Source organism: Diaphorina citri, unplaced genomic scaffold (genome assembly GCF_000475195.1).
Source record: "Diaphorina citri unplaced genomic scaffold, Diaci psyllid genome assembly version 1.1 scaffold583, whole genome shotgun sequence".
Taxonomy (NCBI): Eukaryota; Metazoa; Arthropoda; class Insecta; order Hemiptera; family Psyllidae; genus Diaphorina; species Diaphorina citri.
In genome coordinates this window covers 91,467-114,988 of record NW_007378017.1, presented here as the reverse complement: position 1 = coordinate 114,988, position 23,522 = coordinate 91,467, and the positions used below count along the sequence as shown (strand labels likewise).

General features: G+C 37.3%; 3 protein-coding genes across 4 annotated transcripts in view; 1 reads left to right on the top strand and 2 right to left on the bottom strand.

The window, feature by feature from the left end:
* LOC113467907 overlaps positions 1 to 23,522 on the top strand; it is a gene marked incomplete at its 3' end in the record, with an annotated part of 91,519 nt that overhangs the window by 24,482 nt on the left and 43,515 nt on the right. The window lies entirely within an intron of this gene.
* Positions 6,860 to 14,109, bottom strand: LOC103510321. The gene is made up of 4 exons (XM_008474973.3): positions 13,941 to 14,109; positions 13,394 to 13,613; positions 10,494 to 10,660; positions 6,860 to 7,151 (listed from the first exon to the last, which is right to left on the bottom strand). The coding sequence occupies exons 1-4, from the start codon at positions 13,999 to 14,001 to the stop codon at positions 6,967 to 6,969; spliced, it is 633 nt and encodes a 210-aa protein (XP_008473195.1). The 5' UTR covers positions 14,002 to 14,109; the 3' UTR covers positions 6,860 to 6,966.
* Positions 9,168 to 10,098, bottom strand: LOC113467909. Of its 2 annotated transcripts, none has more exons than XM_026824397.1 (2): positions 9,546 to 10,098; positions 9,168 to 9,482 (listed from the first exon to the last, which is right to left on the bottom strand). In XM_026824397.1, the coding sequence occupies exons 1-2, from the start codon at positions 9,646 to 9,648 to the stop codon at positions 9,229 to 9,231; spliced, it is 357 nt and encodes a 118-aa protein (XP_026680198.1). In that variant the 5' UTR covers positions 9,649 to 10,098; the 3' UTR covers positions 9,168 to 9,228. The 2 variants fall into 2 exon arrangements, with proteins under 2 accessions (XP_026680198.1, XP_026680197.1); XM_026824396.1 differs by having other exon boundaries at positions 9,168 to 9,942; positions 10,060 to 10,076.

The following is a 23,522-nucleotide window of genomic DNA, read 5'->3' as shown; positions in this document are numbered from 1 at the left end:
CGAGAGTCGAGTAGGCGAGCGAGTCGCTGATATTCGGGTTTTCGTTCGGAAACTCTCGGCATACGGGTATACCACTATTGTCTTTCTCCTATCCTGTCTTCCTTCTCTCTTCAATTTTCGGGACGATAAGACCATAGCAGTTACAGTTCCCTCTGTCAAACCTCTTGAAAAAAACTGATATTTTTATTTATTTCTACAAATATGGTACAAAATATTAATTTATTTTATTCTTCTTACCATCCAACTTGGTTAGATTGTGGTGAGAGGTAAAATATGTGCAGACATTACCAGAGTCCGCCCACCACGTAGCAAAGTAACATATCGATCTATTAGTATCACATTAGGTTATTCCTAGACCGCTCTAAGTACCAGGTAACTTGGCTAAGATGTGGCATGGACGTATCGGGGAACTAGAGATTGATGTCTTCATTTACACACCATAAGTTATACCAAGTAAGTTACCTGGGATGTTAGGTATATCAAGTAAGTGCCTTCTTTGTACAAATAGACCGAGAACCAATAAGTCATACCACACGTACTAACTACTTACATAGATAGATTCGAAATAGCCAGCCTTTCCACGAACGAAACAGATAATGTTCGTTCGCGGAACGGATGGCTTTCTTCTATCATGTCCTCCTTCTTTCTTCGATTTCGGAACGATAAGACCTCCCTTGTTACCTACAGTTCCCCTTATCAAACTTCTTGGAAAACCTAACACAATTTTGTTCATCTACCTGCCTGCGCAACTTATGAAATTCAAATTCATTACCAATATTTGATTCTCTGTGGTTTATTCGTGTGTGTTGCATTATTTGGTCATTACATCCAGCATACACACTCACAAGATATCAATTTAGTTTAATATTGACCAAGAACAATAATTTCAGTTTTTTTGCTCAATGAAATTTCTTACTGAAATTTCAACTTTTAGCCTTGTTAAAATAGGTACTAACGTATGCCTCGTACCTAGGTACCTATATCATAATAAGTAGAGGTAGTTATAAGGTACCTAACATAAAAACATAGGTACCTATAGGCTATACGTTGGTAGTTTATGTAGGTACAAGGCTATTATATTTATTTCAGTCCGAACTTTCTTCAAATTAACAAGCTTATTGTTGTTATCAAACTTTTTTTTTTACTTTTTTTCAGTTAGTATAACGAAGTTATTTCAGATTCTGAACACATTACTCTAAGTCTCTAAGAGAAAAAAATTGGACCGATGTTTTTTTACCCCTTTCTTTAGTGAGAGAGAGACCCCTTTCTTTAGTGATCATGGGATCCACCCCTCTTGTTTGCTGATTTTTAGATAAATAATTGTCCTCTTGTAATTGTAACCCTTAATAAAGGAAAAAATACCTAGGATAACGAAAATGAGTACCTAATTAAAACGTAGGTAACTTAGTAGGTACCTACCTAATAAATCTAGTTTAAGGTGTTGTTCTTACCTTTTCCAGCACTCCCTCTATATTAAGTCTACAGGTAGTACTATACTGGTTTACTATAAGGTAAGGTATGAATAATGAAGTAATTTGCCTAATTGAACTCAACACTTGGTTTTTATAATGGTCATTATCATTAATACTATCATCATTATTATCTGGTTTTAATATAGCTATATCTTATCACAAACAAGCAAAGTGAGGTACTGTACTACTGTCAGGATAGGATTAATGGTTCATAGGGCAACCAGTGGACTTACAACTGGACAGCAGAAAAGAACCATAAGTGGAATTGCCTTATGGATGGTTCTTTTCTGTTTAATACTGCCAAACTTACGATAGTACCCACACTACACACGTGGAAGACAACAGTTTCCAAATCCCAATGGATCACTCAAGTTAAACAACGCTGAGCGTGGTTGGTATCTAGATGTAGGACCATCCGAGCAATCCTTTGCTGCTGGCTTTTCCCGGTACATCTCTGTCTGAGTAAGTTTTTTTTTTAGAGGTTTGACAGAGGGAACTGTAACTGCATGGTCTTATCGTCCCGAAATTGAAGAGAGAACGAAGACAGGATAGGAGAAAGCCAAGTCTACATGTCAAAGATTTATGTATCCGTATTGTTCGTATTTGTCCAGTTCGTCTAGTCTGGTAAGGGTTGTCATTCACAGGCCATAGATGTTCTCGTTTTATAGAGTATAATGTCAGTTTGTAAAAGTATAGGTCAGTTAGTGGGAAAACGTCAAAGAGTTCGTATAGTGTGTTGGTATGAAACAGTCTGTCTTTCTTTAAAATAATCCTAAGTAGTATGTTCTGTGTCCGTCTTAGTGGGTTCAAAGTATTGTCATATGCACCACCCCATGCACATATGCAATACTGTAGGAGAGATTGAGCAAAAGAGTGGTATATCATTCTAGGAAATTTAAATTGGTTTGGGGGGTTTATTTTTGGGGTGGAAAAAAAAAAAAAAAAAAAAAAAAAAAAAAAAAAGCGGGTAAATTCCTTTAAGCTTGAACCATCCTTTAGGGTTGTTTGTCCCTACTCAAAGTGGACTTTTTGTGTACAAGTAGGCGGGTAACTTGTCGCAAAATAAAGACCTTTGGAAGTCATTTATACTGTGACTTCACTACATTAAACCTATAAAAAAATGTTCCAAAATCATACAAATAAAATCCTGAATGTCGAGCCTGTGCTCTGAACTATTTAACTTGGTAAGCTCCCACGCTCTGCGAAAAATTCCCATAATGTTCCACAGATGAGATCAACACAGATTTCTCATTAGATTTCAGATCTAGAGCTGAAGATTGGCCATAGGATTAGGCCAAGGAGTGGTATTATAGTTTTCACTAGTTTTTTTTCTAGCTTATTTCTTGATGATGGCCGAAACTGAGAGTAGAACTGGGATGGAGGAAATATTGTGTTTTAGGATGTGGGTCAAACCCCACCCGAGCACCTGTGGAACAGACATGCCACGAAGCTCCAAAACGACTCCTGGTGGTAGTAATGTTTTCTTTCAGTAGGTAACTTGTAGTGAGAAGAACTGCTCTCGATTGCGGGTTCGATTCCCTCATTCTTTCTCGACACAGCTGTCTTTCTCCTGTTTTCCTTACTTCGATTCCGGGACGTTAAGACCTACGTTGTTCGAGTCCCCACAAAAAAAAAAAAAAAAAAACAAAAAACAAAAAAAATCAAGTAGGCAAAATCCAAGTAGGTACTGAGTAAATACCAATACTTACTGAACTATAATGACGTTTTTATCGAAACTTCAAATCAGTATTACCACAGTATTTGGATTTCCTAATGCCTCCTAAACTCTAATGGACATCAAACCTGATGAAATAGGCTTGGGAATCGGTTTGGGTACTTGGGTTAAGCAGGACCTACTAAAACATAGAATACCTACCTACATAGGTAAATAAGTATATTTACATTAGGTACTTCTATCCACAAGATACCTCAGTATCCGAAATCCAAGGTTACAGGTAATTGAGTTCTATCGTTGACCAATTGAAATACCTAGGTAGGTACTTACCTAAATTTATGCTGATTTTGAAAACTTCGAATTGCTTGACCCTACTTACAAAACTTGAGAAATTCAGTGATCCACTGCAATAGGTAGGTAGGCAGGCAGGCAGTTAACATTTTAGTTTGATTCTTGAATGAAGTGATGTCAGTTTTAATCTTTTAGCACAAGAAAATCTTTTAGATTTTGTTCAATTACCAATTTCGTTTGAAATAATTAAACGAACTAACTTTAGTTATTTTGTTTGAAGAAGAAAATCTTTTAGTTTAGGTACTTTGTTTTAAGTATAAGAAAAGTAGTGCTTTATTTTGACTGTCAATGGCTTACCTTATTTTCTATTTGACTAGGGTTCTTGGTTGGGGATTATTATTTACACCGACTCGAGTTTCGCCTCACTCGTAGGCTTTTTCAAGATGACTGAGGTTGGTTTGTTGTTGTTTGCGTAGGTGTTGGGCGTGCATTGTGATCTTGAATCAGCTGTTCAGTAGCATAGACTAAAGATGGAAGAGTGTCTATTACCGCGTTCTAATTTGGGTGTCTAATATGAATCTAATTAATAATAATTTGACTGTCAACTTCAAACAAGTTGTTCCATTATATTAACAGTTTTGTTGGTATAATGTTTGTTTGTCCTGTCCGACTTCATGATACCCCTTGGGTCACAAATTACAGAATGTTTGGACTGTAAGAAATTTTGGACTTAGTTGGGCCTTTTCGTGGGTCCGTAGGTGCTCTTTTTCTGTGAATGGGTTCTGCAGCGCATTGAGTTCTAAATAATTCTGATTGTGTTCTACATTTCTACACGAATAGATAAGGGGCTCAGTCCGATATTCAACCTTATATGTAATGTACCTATTTTTATCTTGATTTATCAATAAAATTTAGAAATTCTTTGCCTATTCCCTCATCTGAAACTAGTTTCCTCTATTCAGACCTCCCAAAAGTCACTTATGTCTTCATGTTCGCAGATTAATATAGGAACTTGAAATATTGCTCTGTCAAAACACTCAAAACTCACTAGAACTCCTCATGACCCACAGGTAACTTCAAAAAGGAAGTCCTGTTTTCTCAACAGCCATCGGCTATTTCAATATAAGAGGCACAACTTTAATACTTACACCCATAGGCAGTTTTTACACGTAGATCTGTTAGAATTCTTAAGATCCACCGTAAGATAGGAAGCTAGACAATTGGGCTATTAGGCGTAGATTGTCCAAAAGATATGAAATATCTTCAGTTCAGGCCCGTTCATAGTTTAACGGGACCCCGAGGGCCTAACTGCAAAAAGGGGCCTGTCCCTAATACAAATACTTTTAACAAACAAAAATACTAGGTATAGGTAACTAAACCCACCCGTATTTCCTCTTTTTTTTTTGGAAAAGGTAAAATAATGAAGACTATAAAAATAATGAAAAAAAAAATAATAATAATAATAAATCTGCTAGTTCTGGTTCTGGGCCTTTTTAAGGAGCCCCGGGGCAAATGGACCTCGATGAACCCCCCTATGGACGCCCCTGACTTCATCATAAATTTAACAATCATGTATCGCCTGACACTCGGCCTAAAACTATAAAATTCAGTCATAAATAACTTAAACCATTAATATTAATATAAAAATCAGTATCAGAGCCCATCGGCCCACTTTTTCAATGATCTTAACACACTTTTTTCGATGATCTTATGCACTTTTTTCAATGATCAAGATTTAGCGTGAGCTTATCGCGATTCAAACTCGAATAAAGTTGACTGAAAATTGATTTCAAATGTTCAATGGGTCTGAAAGAGATAGGTTAACACATTCACTGCCATGACCAGCGTTCTGTCAGTGAATATGAATAGTTAATAGAGAGCAATGTTCTACTCAGGAAAAAAAAAAAAAAAAAAAAAAAAAAAAATGGACTCGAGCGATTTTTTTCCTCTAAATCTGCGATGACTTGTCGTGGATTAGTGATTTTTTTATGATTTAAGATTTTTTCATATTTTTTTAATATTATTAATCAATTTTCAACTTCGCGAAGTTGCTGTTTTATTCAACTTTTTTTTTTGCTGATCCCTCAAATTTCATTAGGCGCCAGGTTGTTTATTACAGGCACTCCTAAAGTTCCAACACCTAGAGGTAACTGGTTACTGGTAGGTTTGGTTGATAATTTAATTCAATCGCCTAATTAGTCTGCAAGTGACTCGCAGCGCGCCGCAGGCAATTTCTTGTCATTTCCCTTCTGACTCTTTCTCTAATGCAATTTAACATAAACTTTAGGTACTCTTGAACCTCTAATATGAACTGGTACTCTAACATAAACTGCACTTGAATATGGTCCATGAACTCTAGGTATACTACTCTACCTCTGACATAGCCACCATTATCATCCTAGCTAGCTTGGTTGATAGTTGGTACTGTTGGTAGCTCGTCTGCCTTTGTAAGCTTTAGATCGTGGGTTCGATTCCCTCCCGGGTGGATTTTATCCTAAACAGATAAGGTTCGTTCTCGGAACGGCTGGCTTTCTCCTATCCTGTCTCCCTTCTCTCTTGGGAACGATAAGACTACAGCACTTATACAGTTCCCTCTATCAAACCTCTTAAAAAAAGGAACTTACCTATTAGGTTTAACATTATTCACTTATTTCAGAGTAAAAATGAAAACATACCTACATACCTACTGACCTACAGAACAAAAACAGCAAACATAAATAAAAGAATTTTACTAAGAATAAAATGATAGGTGGTTTTATTTCTCGGATGATGATATGGGTATCACAGGTCAATAGTAATTGATAGGTGGTTTTATTTCACAAGCGACGATATCACAAACCAAATCCCCAAAGTGGTATACCAATAGTGATATTGATTGATAGGTGGTTCGGTGTTTACTACTTGCGTACTGCAGTACTACCTACTTGCGTACTAAATTTACAGGTAGATAGTACTACTTGCGTACTAAAGATGTACTACTTGCGTATACTGGAAAAACCAGACTGGGGAAAAATACCTCTCAAAATTTGGTCCCACAGAAAAAAAATCCCTTATTATATCCCACGAAAGAATTCTAAAACGCGAAAAGAACTTTCGCATATGATCAACTTTCTGGGAATGATAGTTAGGTAGCACGCGTTAGGTAGCACGCGAAAAGAACTTCACAAATGATCAACTTTCTGGGAATGATACGGTTAGGTAGTATACAACAAGATCTTTCACAAATAATCAACTTTTTGTGTGTTATTGGGTTTAGTATAGGGTTAGGAAACATAATATATAAAAAGGACTTCAAATTTATTATGAAAACAGGGGAATATTTTTGTCCCTTGTAATGAAAAAAAAAAAAAAAAAAAAATCCCCAACCCTTTTGAAAAAAAAAAAAAAAAAAAAAAAAAAAAAAAAAAAAAAAAAAAAAAAAACAGTACTCAAGTCGGACATCTTTTTTTCATTTTAGTACGCAACTAGAAGGTTAAAATTGAAATAGTACGCAAGTTACCAGGTGGTTTTGCTTCCCAAGCGACGAAATCACAAATCAATCCCCAAAGTGGGATAAAAAAAGAAGGGTGTCTTAGTGATAGTCCACTCCCGGGATGGGGGTTGCGTGGTACTAGGGTCCCGTATGCCGATATGCAGATCCAGGTTGTATAACATGAGTTTGTAGTCGAGGTATGAGTAGACCCGGTAGCGGTGACGGACGAATGGGATAATACCTGAGAGAAGAAAAGTTTGAGACATTTAAGAACGGAAAATAGTTTTGAAGTTGGAAAAAGAAAATTCCATAAAAACATCTCTATCAAAGAACACGTATGCAAATATTTGGTAGGTAGTGCGACTAAATGATTATTGTAGGTAACGGTCTCCCAAATAAAAATTCCAGAAGTGATCTGCACTGAAGTTAAGCAACGTGGCTCATGTTTGATATCCAGATGGATGACAATCTGCCCTAAAAAAAAAAAAAAAAAAAAAAACCGAATCTTCCGGGAATCGAACCCGGGACCTCCGGACTGCTCCACCTCCACCTACCATTCTCATCCACCTCGATGCCAATGAAGCGACGTATCATATCCAGAGCCACTGTCTTGCCCCATCCAGGAGGTCTATGCAAGTGGATGTGCTTGTTGAAATTCTTGGTGAATATTTTGGTCATTAGCAGTGTCCTGTCCAGAACTATCTGGAAATATTGTGGAATTAGTGGAGATGTCAAAAACTCAACAATAATATTAGTGGATGTATTAAATATTATTAATAGGTATTGGTGGATGTGTTTGGTGTTTGTTGACATTCTTGGTAAATATTTTGGTCATCAGGTTCATTTGTATATTTTTTGTAATTTTGTTTGTCTATTACTTGTTTTAATATTCTTGTAAAATAAAACTACAGCTTTAGCTGTGAATTTGTTCAAATAAAAAAAGTTCAAAAAAATTAAGAAAGTTCACCGAAGTCCAAAAAACTATCTGTTGATCTTGAGCATGTAAACTCAAATTACCCATCAAGATCTTTATCCTTATTGAAAATATTGAATGATTTGCTCCAAATCTCCAAATCATTGCATTGTTCTGATTTTTAAGTAGTACCTATGAATGTAGGTATAATTAGGTACCTACTACCTACGTATGAACAGAGAAGCAAATGATTATCTCCCTATGTAAGACTGTATTTTCAAACCAAATTCCAGCACATTTAGCACCTGGAGAGATAGCGTGATAAAAAGGAGAGCTCATTGATAATGGTATTACTGATACTGATATGTGTAAGAATAAAATAGGTATGTAGGTGTAAGGAGTAACCCGTAGAGATTGAAGATTAGATGCACACATCACGATTATTGGAGGTAATACCAGAAGTACCAGATCCAGTTAGCAGTTAACACAAAACCTGCAAATCAAATTCCAACACTTTCATTTCGAAGAGGAAGAAGAAAAAACTAAGAAATAGAAAAAAAAAAGAAAACGAAGAAAAGAAGAAGGGAGGCAGAAGAAGAAAGAGAGGAAGAAGATTAAGAAAAGAAAAAAAAACAAGTAAGAAGAAATAGAAAAAAATCAAGAGGAAGAAAATAAAGAAGAGAAGGGAGAAGAAGAAAAAAGGAAGAAGACGACGAAGAAGATAAAAAAGTAGAAGGAGAAGAAGAAGAAGAAAGAGTAAGAAAAAGACGAAGAAGAAAAAAAAGAGGAAGAAAAGAAGTAGAAGAAGAAAACGAAGAAGAAAGAAGAAATTAAAGATGTTCAAAGTTTGATTGCAACCAATTATTCACCTGTGTTCCGATGTGAAATTTGGTTTTAGCCAATTATTTATGTTGGACTAATCAGTCAATCAGATCGGTTTAGTAAAAACCAGAAGGATGTTGGATTTGGTTAGAAAGGATTTTGAAATTTGGCTTAGAAAGGTGCTTATTAGAAATTCGGCTTATCTGATGTACTCGTACTCCATCTTTACACAATTGAACCAGGATGTACTGAGGTTGCATTTGGATTTGAATTAGTGTTAAAAAAAAAAAAAAAAAAAAAAAAAAAAACCAGCGATCAGTGGTAGGTATAGTGGTCGGAATTACCAGAGTAAATGGAAAAAAATATAGAGTGACAGAATTAAGAATTATGTAGGTAGTAAAGGAGGTCTTCTTAAATAATGTGGTACCCACAAAAGTTGTGAAGAGACTTTCAGCTTTTGAGCAAAAGGTTGTGAATTAGATTTTAAATCAATAATTAGAATAAAATTTAATATTTCAGAAATTTACCTTGCCTACTAGTCACATTTAACCTTTCCCCTTGCATAGGTTTACTCTCTACTATTTCAAATCAATCGTATGCCTGCCTCTCGACTTCCTAAATCTTCTTTTATTTCAATCTCACCTGACGTATACACAAAGTCGTGCCACTTCTTGCCGGGCGGTGTCACAGGATATCCCAAGTAATCCTCCACCACATCAACCACATCCCGGCCGGAGTCACCCGCTCGCGGCCGATACGTGAATTCCCAGCAACTTATCTCGTCATCTCCACGAACTAAACCGATCACACCCGAAAGAAAAACGAAGCTGATCGGGCCTCTGAGACTGAAAATACGAACGAGGCCGATCACACCCGAAACGAAAACGAAGCTGATCGGGCCACAGAGGTCGAAGATAGGCGAAGGTGGAACTATACCGAGTTGATATTTCGCTGAGGCGAAAGGCAACACGCTCGAAACGTACACAAACATGGATGGAAACATGATGCTGAGTTGCCAAGTGATGTGTCTTCTCAGATGACGAGTATCTTCTCACAGCTCACAAGTACATACAGTTCTGTCGTTCTCAAAAATTATTGTATAATGCTATGTTGCCAAGTGATCTTGAGGCTGATGGTCTCCTCACGGGTGCATACAGTGTTGTCGGTCACAAAAATTAATGTAAACAATGTCAACAAAGGAAGTGTAAACAAAAGCTTTTATAATTCGCAGAATCATTGATAAAGGAGTGCGAACTCCCCAAAATTTCACTTGAAAACAACTGTTTTACTATTACAACTCACAGACTTATGTTACAATTATAGTTAATTATGTTAAGAATTACCATTTCCGCGGTGAAATTTCCGTCAGGTGATGGATTCCGTTTAGCAAATGGACTCAAACTGAGCTGACTACCAGCGAACACATGACATGTCTAACAATAGATGACAAACACCACTGACATCAACACGAGAGCTCTAGGATTGTTCAAGAGTTGCATTGATGTAAAGGCGAGATAAAGGCATTGTTGTATTGATGTACCAATACGTCATTGTTAAGGGGTAGCCGCCCGGCCTATATTAACACGAAATGGAGTTTCATGGTTTTTCGATTGTTGTTTACTGGACTAAGGTTCCTCGTCCAACGCCAAAAACCTCTGTTTAAAAAAAAAAAAAAAAAAAAAAAAAAAAAAAATGATTTTAAAACACATTGAATACCAGGTTGAAAGTGATGTTAAACCCTTTTTCACACTTACCATCGGTTTCACCCAAACGTGGTGAAAGACACTCTGTCTCATTAGGTTAAGCAACGTTGGACCTGGCACGTACCTTGGATGGGCCGATACTTACCCGCAGTAATCACCTTCCTACAGTCCTTATACTCATTGATCAGCGGTTCCCAAATTGAGTCCACCATATCGAATATGGACCACACGTCATCCTTCAGACCAAATATATGCTCATAGGAAGATCTCATGGGCATATCGTAGTCGTCAAATATTACTATGGGACGTCTCCTGTGGGAGAGAGAATTGAGAAACTTTGAAAAGGGTTCATGCTGAGAGACCAGTCCACAGTAAAGGAACAAGATCCCTTCAGGATCTTATTTTTATCGTCCCGAAATCGAAGGACGACAACATGTTAGGAGAAAGTCAGCCGTTCCGAGAACGAACCTCACTTGAAACATAAACTATAGAAACGCCGAAATTGAATCCAACTCGCTACCTAGAGCTTAAAAGGCTGGTATCTTACCTTCCAAGCATCTAAACCAACTAGGCTAGATTCGTATAAGCTTAACCCATCCTTTAGGGCTGTTTGCCCCTACACCTAAGCCTTTTCTAGAACACCAGAGACGTTCCTAGAACAAGCCTTATCAGTTTAGGATAAAGTTAGTCCCGTGCAGAAATCGAAGGCAGGCACCCTACTTCCCAAGCTGATCTAGGTTGGCAACTGAGGCCCTTGGAAAGGTTCCTCATCCAACTATGGGAGCAATAGATCAGTTGCGCTTACTTGGGTGATGTTTCAAAGCAGAGCAGGAAAAATGAGGACCAACGGAATTTTTCTTTTTCTTCTACGACTTCTAGATACCGAGATAAATCGATTTAAAAAATACCCGTAAATCGTGAAGTTTGACGTCACGACATACGCTCCCGTAGGCGATGACGTCATAATTCATGACTTCTGCTTCGTTTGTTTGTGCGCAAGCGTTTCTGCGCATATTTACGTGGGAACAAAATAATAATCGAGTGCACTCGAGTGAAGTCAAACTCGAGTCCACTCGAGTAAAATCATTCACTCGGCCCATCACTAATTTGAATTTTTAAACACAACAGAACTTCCTACCTATTTTAAGGTGTTAATCTTAATTATTTATATTTTTTCTTTATCTTTAACAATATTCAATAGGTTACTGGGTTATGCTAGTGCTCTTGTGTGAACCTAGAACCCAAGGAGTAGGTACCTACGTAAACTGAGAAAAAATGGCTGATGGCTGCCACAAGTTCTTGGAGACTTGGATTGGAAAAACTCCATTATTGGGTTACTTCGGCTGATTAAGGTTGTTGAAGTGCTTTATTAAAGTGTCGAGCTTCCTGATAAAGAGTTCCATATTAGAGTTCTGGAAACCGGTCACTCGATTGAGCTTCCAGCACACTAGAAAATAGGAAGTGTTGTTGCAATTCTCGCTCATCTGATGAGGGACATACTACGGGATGGGCATGCTACGACACAGACCTGTCCAGATTCCTATTGGAGGTCCTGAGAGCCTTGTCACCTCTAATAGAAATACCAAAACGAAGACGCAGGTAGCAAAATAAACAAGTACCTAGGTATCAAAATACCTACCGATGAGTTCAACATTCCAACCGATTTGGCCGATAGTTATAGCAACTTTAAACGGAACCAACCCATTTGGCAAACATGGAAGCCAAGCAACCTCACACAGTGAATACGTCAACAATGTCAACATAAAAATAATTGAACCAAATTAAAACGGTAGCAACTATCAAAAAATGGTGCATTCTTCTAATGAACGACCTTAATGGACTTGCTACTTCTAAATTTGAGGAGAGAGCCATCAGAAAATCAGTAAAATACTTGAAAACCAAATTATCCAACTACCCATCAAAACATTGAAAAAAGTAACAAAAAACAACAAACAAAGTAACAAACACAGATTTATAATTGCTTTTCTAACATACTTTGTTCATAATGTTCATACCTATACACTTGTTACCTACTTCTAAATTTGAGGAACAAACTATCAAAGAGTCATTTAAAAAACCAAATATCCAACAAGAAAAGAAGAAATAAAACAAATAAAACACTTATCAATGCTTTACTGCTAATGTTGATAAACCTGCGTCTTTCACACAACTTTCTTTGTAATTCTCAAGATTTGTATCTATACTTTATGAAAGAGACTCAAAGCGTTTGTCAATACATGGTGAAAAGTAATTAAAGACAGAATTACTCGAACAATTAATACCCATTTTGCGAAACTTGGACCAATAAATTCCGGACATAAAAATTAATGGCCTCAAAAGGAGAAAAAAAAATGTCAATTTTTTTATTGCCATGTTTAGAGAAAAGAGGAATCGTATTTCATACAGAAAGGTTTAACACCGTTTTTTTTTTTCGAGGCAATTCTTTAGAATATAACCCGTTGAGGAATGAGGATGTTTTCTAAATCGATAAAAAACCGATTTCGTAATTCGAAAATTTCTATGTCGGTTTTGTTTCTTGTAAACTGACGTCACAACTCTTTGAACTTTTTCAATAGAACGGCAATTAAAAATTGAATTTTCGACCTTTTAAAGTTACTTTCTCGGAGTTTTTGACCTTTTATTAATAATATGTATACAATAATATGTATGACATTGTATACACTTTGACATTGTATACACTTTGACATCCCTTGTATTATTCTATCTCTGTAACAAAATAGTATAGGTATATCTAGATTTTTTAGGTAGGTAGGTAATTATTTAGTATTAGGTAAATATTTAAATCTTAAGTATACTTATGTCTTATATTATAAAAACTCTGTAAATTGACCTTGCCAAAAGGCCTATTATATCTAAAATAAATAAATAAATAAATAAAATATTTTCCCAATTGCAACTCCTCCATTAGAGTATACCCTTACGCCACTAAATTTTAGAATGGGAGCAATTGGTACAAAATGGGAGCCATTGGAGTCCGTCCTTTTTTTTACGGGATAACCCCATTTTAAACGTCCTCCAACTTACTTGTAGAAATGTTTGGTGGCTCGTGTCAGGGTCAGGAAGCATTTCTTCACATCCAACACACTAATCTGATCTGTCTTATTCTTGAAGAACTTCAAATAGAGTTCCTTATCTGGCCGCTTGAAGCGTGCACTCTTTATTACGGGGAACAGATGGGTGTGGCTTCGGAACAGAGAGACTAGTTCCCGTTTCAGATTCTCGAATACTTCTTGGAACGATTTTCCTGGAAATAGGTATGAAGGAAATGGAAAAGTCTGTGAAATCCACTGCAACTACAACCACTAAATTGGGCAACTACAGCAGAGATTTTTCTTCTTCTTCAGGCGATTTTAAGTTTCAAGACTTTTAACCGTCGTATGTATGAAAGCCAAAGTTAAACTTTAGTTTGTGGTAACTTAACACAAACTTTAGTGAAGAGAGCAGCAACAGACAGACATGATTGGTTACACCGACAAGGCCTTGCCTTTAGATCCTGATGATGACCATAGTTCATATTCATAATGTCTTCACCGTAGTTGAGGTAATATGGACGTATCACTTTATCACTTACCGGTAACATTTTTGAAGCTGAAGAATATAATGGGAATATTTCCAAACCGGTTTACCATCATATCCCTGTTCCCAATTTTCAGCGTAGGTAATATCTTGGTCTCGTTCCCTATTCGGATTGGTCCTCCTTCAAATAGGACTCGGTTTACTTTCTTATCTTCTGGTAGAGGTCTACCTGAAACACGGGGACACTAATGTTAAGTATCGGTGAGTGTGGTGTGTGACTGGATGGCTCACCGACTGAAAATTGAATTTTGCAAGGACACAATAACACAAGACCTTCAAGATCTCGTAATAGAAAAACAATTAAGGTACCTTTGGCACACTCTAATGAATATTATTAATAATAATAAAAAAACAAGGTACCCAAATTAATCTTTTAATTGCCCCCACTATTCTTTCAAAGTAGAGAAAATTTTCTCTAATAAAGTTTTCACCAGAGAAAATACGTCGAAAAGAATGGAAAATCGATGTATGAATAATTGAATATCCAATTAATTAAACTGTCTTGAAAAAGGACTAATAAACTGTTCTAAATTAAGCGGGTTCGATTCCAGTCCAAGGTCTTATACAGATAGGTAGATAAGGTTCGTTTTTAGAACCGTTGACTTTCTTCTATCCTGTCTTCCTTCTCTTTTCGCCTTCGAGAATTGAACCCGCGACCTACAACTTACAAGGCAAGTACGCTATCTTCCAAACTAACGCTATCTTCCAAACTATTCTGTTTTAAGATTTCTCCTTACAGTATTTTCCCTCCTAAGTCTCCAGAACTTCCGTTCTTATAATAACTGACATGGATTTCGTCAGACCCCGTATCTATCTTAACTAGGTATCCAGTTGTCGGCGCTTTGGACCAAGAGACCAGTACGGGAAGCAATGTTGATGGAATGTTTTATTGATTGGAAGCATTCAAAGTCCTATAAATCAAAATTGGTAATAGCCAACAACGCCGGGACATTATAGCCTGGGCAGTTGGTTGTTGAGTTTATAGGTACATATACTGTTTATAGGTAAGTACCTACTCACTATAGTGTTAGTAGGATTCTAGGATTAGTACCTATGGCTGAAGCAGAAGGCACAACTAGCCAGCCTAGTTAGCTCAGAGGTAGTGCACCTGCCTTGTAAGCGTTAGGTCGCTGGTTCGATTTCCACCTGGGACCGATTTTTTCTATAAACAGACAAGGTTCGTTCTCGGAACGGCTGGCTTTCTCCTATCCTGTCCGGTGCGCGGACACAACGACGACCATAGAATCCATAGATCATTGACCCTTCTAGGCTATGGGCGAGGTTCGGGGTTGTGGACGCCTACTAACTCTCTAACTCCCTAAAGAAAGACACTAGAATAGGGAGTTAGGATCTAACTCATTGACTGAATAGTTCACTGAAGAGAGTAGTTCTCTTTCATAACTCACTCACTCAACATCTCTACTCGTTACTCGTTCATTCAATGAGATTCGAGTATGTTTACCTCACTCTGAGTGACAATGTCGTAGAAACTCTCTGATTTGAGGGTCTCCTTCTTCTTCCCCCTCCCCATGACTGGGATAGTACCTCGGATGTTCCTCTCATAGGATGAGCAGTCGGGATCATGCTTGTCAGCTGTTACGTATTGATAGTCAGCCGTGTCACCTGAAATAACAATCTGAAAGTCAAAACAATTTTACACTAGCCTATTACACCAGATGTCCCGAGTTCAATTCCTGACAAAGTCAAAGTTTTTTCGGGTCTGTGTTTCGAATACGGTTGGGATCAACCCTGTGAGACAGTTCAGTAGGTTTTTTTTTAAATAATAAAATGTTTACCTACCATGCTGGCACCGGTCGCTATGCGCATTTATATGTCATAGCTACTCATTTTCCTCACGAGGCTGAGTGGGCCTCGTGAGGAAAAAAACGACGCGATGTCGATGTCGTAAGACTAGAATCCCGATCCAGTATAACCGCAGCCTAAATCACCTCGGCCGATTCATCAGATAATGGAATCCGATCTTGTTTAACACCTCCTAGTACACCATCATTAATCCGGATGATCTTTATCCGGCTAAATATTAAACTAGTTCTGCCCCGTAGGGGATTCAATTTCAATTAAACCTCTTGGCTTAAGACAGAGCTAATAATAATCCAATCTAAGTGATCCTTGGATTCACATGTTTTAGCTTATCTATTAATTACTTTATTATTACTTACCTGACGTTTAGCCATTTTGTATCAATTTCAACAACCTACCTCTACATTCCTTTTTTGCTCACCTATCTGACAATATTATTAACATAAACTTTGAAAATGGGATACCATGTCAAGTACTAATTAATACTAAAATAATTAATCTAGAACCGTATGTACCCACCCTAATCATATGAGGTATGTAATGTCATGTGTTATATTGGTTTGTTTATATTTTTATTTCATTGCAATTTTTCAATTTAGTCCTGAGGATGGCATCATGAGATGTTGAAACATGTTGACTGTTTTCCGTCAATAAATTCGTTTATTTAGTCAAGTGAAGACTTATTCTCTTCTTATTTTAATATTATTAACAGCCAATCTGTGTACAATTAACAACCTACCTTATTACTTGCTATAGGTATCTATATAGTACATAACAAATAGGTAACTTATTATTAGTTGTTATTATTATTACTCAGGCATACTCACTATAGTGGGTTACTACTGTGCAAGGAAAAAGGAGACATTCCTTTTGGATAATCTCTCTAAATCTAAAGGCTTCCTTTTCGAGGTAGTATATTCGTATTAGGTATTATTAATTTTTTAATTTCCTTTTTTAGTTTTACTATATTTTTAGAGACAATATGATCGATAGAAAATGATTGACCAAATCTCATTTCTCGTGGTAGCTACTCCTAAGTATTTGGTGGGTTCTACACCAGTTTAGGGGTTTATACTTTCCTTATTCTTTAGAATCTATAGGTAATCAAGCAAAATTTTCCATGGTCAGTTTTTTTCCCTTTTTTTATCAAGCACAAAATGGGGCCTTTCATAACTCGATTTATGTTCACGAGTATTTATTCGTCGTAGATATTGTAAACAACACATGGTGATTTGTCGACAAGATTATGAAGTGTTTTCAGGTTGGTATAAATTGTCTCGGATTATATGTTACACACTGTACTCCAAGTTGTTGATTAGTCCAGATAAACCGCGCTGACTAATGTTATCTCATTCACAGCTTTTGCACGACTCCATAGGGTGACTCGAAAGTTTAATTGCTTCTCATAACACATTGCAGACTGCCTGAGAGACCTCGATCGGAAGCTTTTTTCGCCACACACTTTCAGACTGTCTGACAGACCTAAGTCTGAGAATGTAGGGAATAAGCTTTGTACGGGTTTGATGTCACTGTACAACTTCTAAAGTTTCTAGTGAAGGAGGATTCACCCTATACAATTGGTGACAAGTTACCCGCTTCCTCACATTGACCAGCACGTTATTGCCCATTGGTCATCTATCCGGATACCTAGGTACCTACTAACCACTTCCAACGTTAGTTATTTTCAGTATTTGGGGGAACTGGTACAATCTGGTACATTCAACGTTGCTGATTAATCAAATCAATTTTTTTTTAATTTACACACCTACACGTATCAGAAGACAGTTCTCACAGATACGCAATTACTGGTGTCACACTCTCATACTCACACACATAGGTACATACGCACACTCACATCATTCACTCATACCTACTTCTTTTGATTTGTTACCTACAGGTAAGTTTTGTCTGAGGTGTAAAGATATCAGGTTTGGGTTCCATGTTATTATAAGTGTTCATGGCAAACATTGTAGGAGATTTTAGCATAGTTTTATTATTTGACACTTCAAAAAGTTTGCTGGGGTCTATAATCAAATTGATTTTTTCCCCCCTTTCAAGTTTCTTTTCCTCCAACAATTTTTCCTCTGAGCTCAGATGTTTTGAGGCACCGGGTTATAGGCTAAGTGCACGTGTCCAACACAAACACACCTCCCCAGTATATCTTCAACCAGAGGACCATCATTACGCTGATATTACACCGCTAGTACACCCGATGCATCCATTACACCACTTTACCACTTGTCTGCATAATTACACCGCTCGTAAACTAAACCGCCGATATCGAACCCACGACGTTTAGATTAGGAGGCTGAGTACATAACCTGCGGGTCAATCTTATCAGAGGATGAGATTTGAACAGTCCGAAGGATAGAAGATGAGCTTTCCTTTTTGTATGTGAGCGTTGGGAGCAATATCTTCAACTGCTAGTAAGGTCCCAGATCTTAGGAGCAACCTCCATGGTCGAGTGGGTATCATACTATAGGCTTGCACTGCCGGAGTCCCGAGTTCGACTTCTGGCCAAGTCGAAAGTTTTTTCGGGTCTGTGCTTGAAATACGGGGTGCACTCATCAAAATCGTATACAAACAGACAACCTAACAGAAAGTTGTTGGATTATAGCTTAGAAATCCAAAGTATTCTTTCAACAAAACAAACAAATGAATGAATGTCCAATACTTTGAAAAATAGTTTAAAAAACCGGGTCGGCTTAAAGATAAAAATAATAAAGATCGGTACAACATAATAACAGTATGTAGACCTGTATCTTTATACAACTCCATATAAATACTGGACCAATGTAGTAATTATTTGATAAAATATTCACAACTAAATAAAGTAGTTATCTAGCTCTCTGAAATACTGGACCAATGTAGTAATTATTTGATAAAATATTCACAACTAAATAAAGTAGTTATCTAGCTCTCTGAAAAAAAAAAAAAAAAATGGTACCTATCTGAATAAAATACCTAGGTACCTAGCTATCTAAATAGACCACCTTCTCTGGGAGACTAAAATAAGTTCCAATAATTATTTAGTGGACTTACCAAGCGGCCTTTAAGTCTCCTTAAGTCAGAGCTTTGTACTTTGTAGGCAACAGCCGAAGACGGGGGGTTTCCCTCCATTCGGCCACAAGATATGGGTCTCCATATATTAATCTTACCCAGTCGCCTGAGGCACTACCAGGAAAAGGCTGGTATCCTACGTTCCAATCCAACTAGGCTAAGATTCGTATAAGCTCCGACTTGTAGGGCTGTTTTCCTATACACCTAAGCCTCAGAGTGTGCTTTTTGTGTACAGCCAACTAGGCTAGACTTTGCTACGATATTCTTCTACTGAAGTATCGAAAGGTACCACACATAAGTTCCAAGCTTCTCATTCACTAATGTGGTACACTGGAGAATCAATACCCATAAAGTTCGGTTTGTTAAGGTGCTCCTGAACCTCGCCACATAATATTGAGCATTTTGTTATCATGGTTGGCTCCCCATCTGGTTGATCACGACTTGTAGAACTCTCTTGGTATTTGGTATAGCTTGTAGAACTCTCTCGGTAATTGGTATTTGGTATAGAGGTTTTGACTAGAGCACCAGGGCGGTATAGGTTTCAAGTAGATCGCTAGGTTAATAATGTTACGAGCAGGTGGTTTTCACAATTCATGCTTCTCGTGAAGTTTAAGGCTCGTCGCAGATTTGAAGCTTGAAGCGTAGTCGCGCGACTATTAGTACTGCTGGCTTTTGCAGGTTCCATTCAGCCTGGGTTCCTAATTTGAAGAGACGGGTTGCTTGTAGCTTGTCACTAAATGGAGGGTAAAACCCCAGGAACCTTAGCAGTTATAGTTTGACATTAAACTTCTAGGTAGACACCAAAGAAATTTACGTATAGGTATGTGACTCACTTCAACAGTGATTAGGTATCCTATGCTGTCCATCAGTATCTGACACTTATGTTGACTATTACTCACGTTATAGCTATGTCTATGTATAATTATGTTTTATCTATGTCTATGCATGTACATAACTATCTTCTATGTATGTTGGGCATTGAGTACGAGCACAACTAGTCTGTGTTTGGTATTATTATACAAATTATTTGATTCATTAAAGTTCTCACTCGAGATCACGCTTTGATTGAATAGCCCTTGAATGCACTAAGTGCAAGTTTTGTGGTTTGGACATGTACTGTGGACAAAAAGTCTTCTTAAATGGCTTTTATGTTTTAGTTCAGATCACTGATCAAATAGAGGGTTCCATCAATGCCTAAATAAACCGATCACAATGAACTTGAAGGAGCAAGCATGATGGCTAGAGATTTGCATCCAGGTGCATGTGTCATAAAAAGGAGATTCTCTAGTTTGTAGTTTGCCATCAACCATCATCATCAATCTCCTAAAGCTGATGCTGATACATGGAGAGAGGGTTAAAAAATTACGCTGATATAATCACGCTGGCCGATTTCATGCCAGTTTACAATAAAAGAATAAAAAATTACATTAGAAAAAGGTGTCCATATCCATCCATATTCTCCATATTCATCTGCATTAACCATATACCATACAGTCCGAGGGGCAATCATATGAGACGTGGCTATTGTGATCTAGAACAGCCATACTCAACCTTTTCTTATCGCGGGCCACAATTGAGTGTACCAAACTTCCATCACGTGTACCGAACCACATCAGTAAAGGGTCCCGTTATTTGATGGGGTTGCAATAGTCCCACATACTGGTCTCCGCACTCGGGAATTTCGCTATAAAAGTCCCCCATTTCAATTTAATGTAAGGGTCACTTTAAAAAAATAAGGGTGTCTTATGAGAGCTGACAAACATAAGTTAGGCACCGTAGATTAGGTAAGGTTTTTAACTGGATTGGTGCCGAAGTGAAAAGTGGATTGGAACACATCAAATGCCTTCAGGCACACTCCATTTGTCAAGGGTCTGGGACTGTAGAAGTCTAGGTACTCTATGTTTACCTTGCCCTTAAGATCATTTTAATTTGAAAACGCGAACGAGGATCACCAGAAATCTCTTAGCATGGATCACGAGTTGAAATGGTTCGAGGTTCTCATAGACTTCCCGGAGAGCAAGTTGGGAACTGCTGATCCAGAATATCGGTTATATCAGACACGCCATACAGCTCCTCCAGAATGGAACACCTACCCACACACACATGAGATGCAAAATAGTCTCTAGCAATGTCTTGCAACAATGTATAAGTGGACGATATGTATCTTGCAACAATGTATAAGTGGACGATATGTATCTTGCAACAATGTATACCAGAGGCGACGCTGGTGAAATGACTCCAACCAAAACGAAAATGTCAGAAATGTCTGGATTCTCTGGATAGGATATTGGGCAAGATACTGAAAGATATGATAGAAGAAGAGAGGGTGCTGTTCCGCTGTATCTTGTTGGTATGTCATATACTTCTCTAAATTATTAGAGTACCTTGGTTGGGACTAAACTTACCTACAACTCCTATTGTCATTTCGCATGAATCACTGACTACTAAAGGCCGGCTTTACTGAGGTTTCATAGAGGGAGCTGTAACAACTGAGGTCTTACCGTCCAAAATTGAAGAGAGGATGACAGGATTGGAGAAAGCCAACCGTTCCGAGAACGAACCCTATCTGTTTAGGACAAAGTTCGCCCCGAGCGAGAAGCGAACTCGCGACCCAGCGCTTACAAGGCAGGCTTATGTTGGTACAAGAAACAGCCCTTTCTAGCTTTCAACAATAAACTGATGATCTGATGCCGCTCAAAAACAGAACACTTTGAAACATTCTCACCAGGGAAACAAAATCCAGATCCGCCTTCAACCCTTGACCATGTTAAGACAATAGCGGTAAAAGTAACGAAATTACTGTTGACAGCTAAAATTTAGAGTCAGACAGAAAGTGCCCCAATTACCAAGCATCCATTTACTCCATTTAGTTCTCCATTGACTTACAATCAACTATGATTGATGATGCAGCAAATTATGTTGAAGAAGAATAAAATGACGGATATGATCTTGATAATAATAATAATGGTATTGATAATAATGATCTTGATATTGAAGATAGTGATGATGATGGTAGTAAAGATAATAATGTTGACAATGATTGTACATAAATGATGATAGTAATAATGATAATGAAGATCGTGATGATGATAATAATAATGATGAAAGCAGTAATGACCGAATGCCAAACCATGACAAAGTTCCTCAAAAGCTTCCATTGTCCACGCCACTTCTTCAAACAGATGAACCAAAAAGAAACCAATATGGAGAAAATACTACGAGAGAGAATAGAAATAACTTTCTTAATCGTGATGATATTAATTAGAGTAAATCCAAGAACACGACTCGCTGGTGAAATAAAAAAAAGTTGAATAGAGCTCGCAACACAAGTACGAGAAAGAAGGTGAAAAGGAATTCTAATATGGTACACATGGTACACATACTGATGGAACGACTGGAAATAGTGCTAGACAAGCTTTGTATGAATGAAGAAACAATGGGATGTGGATGGGAGAGAGAGAGAGAGAGAGAGAGATATGAATGGGGGAGAGAAGAATGAGGAGATAAATAATGAGAAAAATGTACCTAGAAGACATATGTACTCTCAGCTACCTAGATATAATGAGAAAGAACTTGTGGTCGAAATAATGGTACCTAGGATGATGACAATCCAATATTTAATATTGAAGATGAACCGTTTACCATTACTGGAACTCAATTGGGCTCTAAATTAAAGTTTACATTGTTCTGTAGATGCTCTGGAATGGGATGATCATTATAAAGTAGATCAGGATCAGAAATGAACTCACAATCAGTATTGTCTCTCACAAAGCTTCTTCTTGTGACATCATAAAGGTCTTTAAGACTTCATTTTATTTAATCTTTTTTTTTCTCTCTCTCTCTCTCTCTCTCTCTCTCTCTCTTCTTCTTCTTCTTCTTCTTCTGTCCATACCGATGCCGTTAGTATATTTAAATTCTTGGTTGACGCTAGTTTTATTTATCTACGTATTGTTCAAGTCGTCATTTTCGTCTTTTTATGTACCACAGCTGCTTTTGACATGGTGAGCCTATTTAGATTCGTATAACCTTTAGGGCTGTTTGTCCCTAAACCTAAGCCTTAGAGTGAGTGGCCTTTTTGTGTGTGAGATTTCAGGCTATTTAACTTCTGCACCTTTACCCAATTTGATATTTGAGGTTGGCGTTAGCTTTTTTTCAATTTCAACACTACTGGCAAAAGAAACTCTTGAAAAATGTTTAAAAAAATAGCAGACATTCGACATGAGATCCTCAGATTACAGAAACAATTTCACAATAAGAAAAAATCGGGGACACCGTAAAGAAACGTGACAGAAGATGCGATTCAAAGACTCTCGAGATTCAAGATTTCCGAAATGAAGGAAAAGTCATGACCGAAAAGATGTCCCAATACACCTTGTTGAAGATATTGAATCTTTATTTCTATACAGGATTGGATCTTAATGTTATCGAATCTTCTTTGATTCTATAGATCTACGTACAGGATAGATCTTGAGTTTGGAACCGTATCCAATCTTGCAATTTCTCAGAATGAGCTTTGGTAATTAACACAATTCTAGGTGGATCTAACTGAGGACTTGGGAACTTAGGTAACTTTCAGTTTAGTCAGTTTTTTTTTTTTTTTTTTTTGGGGGTTTAAACGGGGGTTTGGGGATTTTGGTTTTTTTTTTTTTTTTTTTTTTTTTTTTTTTTTTTTTTTTTTTTTTTTTTTTTATCTTGG

Excerpts from the sequence above, each read along its gene's own strand:
- LOC113467909 (XM_026824396.1), bottom strand. The coding sequence starts at position 9,648 with ATGTTTCCATCCATGTTTGTGTACGTTTCGAGCGTGTTGCCTTTCGCC.
- LOC103510321 (XM_008474973.3), bottom strand. The coding sequence starts at position 14,001 with ATGATGGTAAACCGGTTTGGAAATATTCCCATTATATTCTTCAGCTTC. Across the intron at positions 13,614-13,940 it reads CAGCTTCAAAAATGTTACCG|GAAAATCGTTCCAAGAAGTA; the intron begins GTAAGTGATAAA and ends ACCTATTTCCAG. Across the intron at positions 7,152-10,493 it reads TAGGAAGGTGATTACTGCGG|GTATTATCCCATTCGTCCGT; the intron begins GTAAGTATCGGC and ends TTCTTCTCTCAG.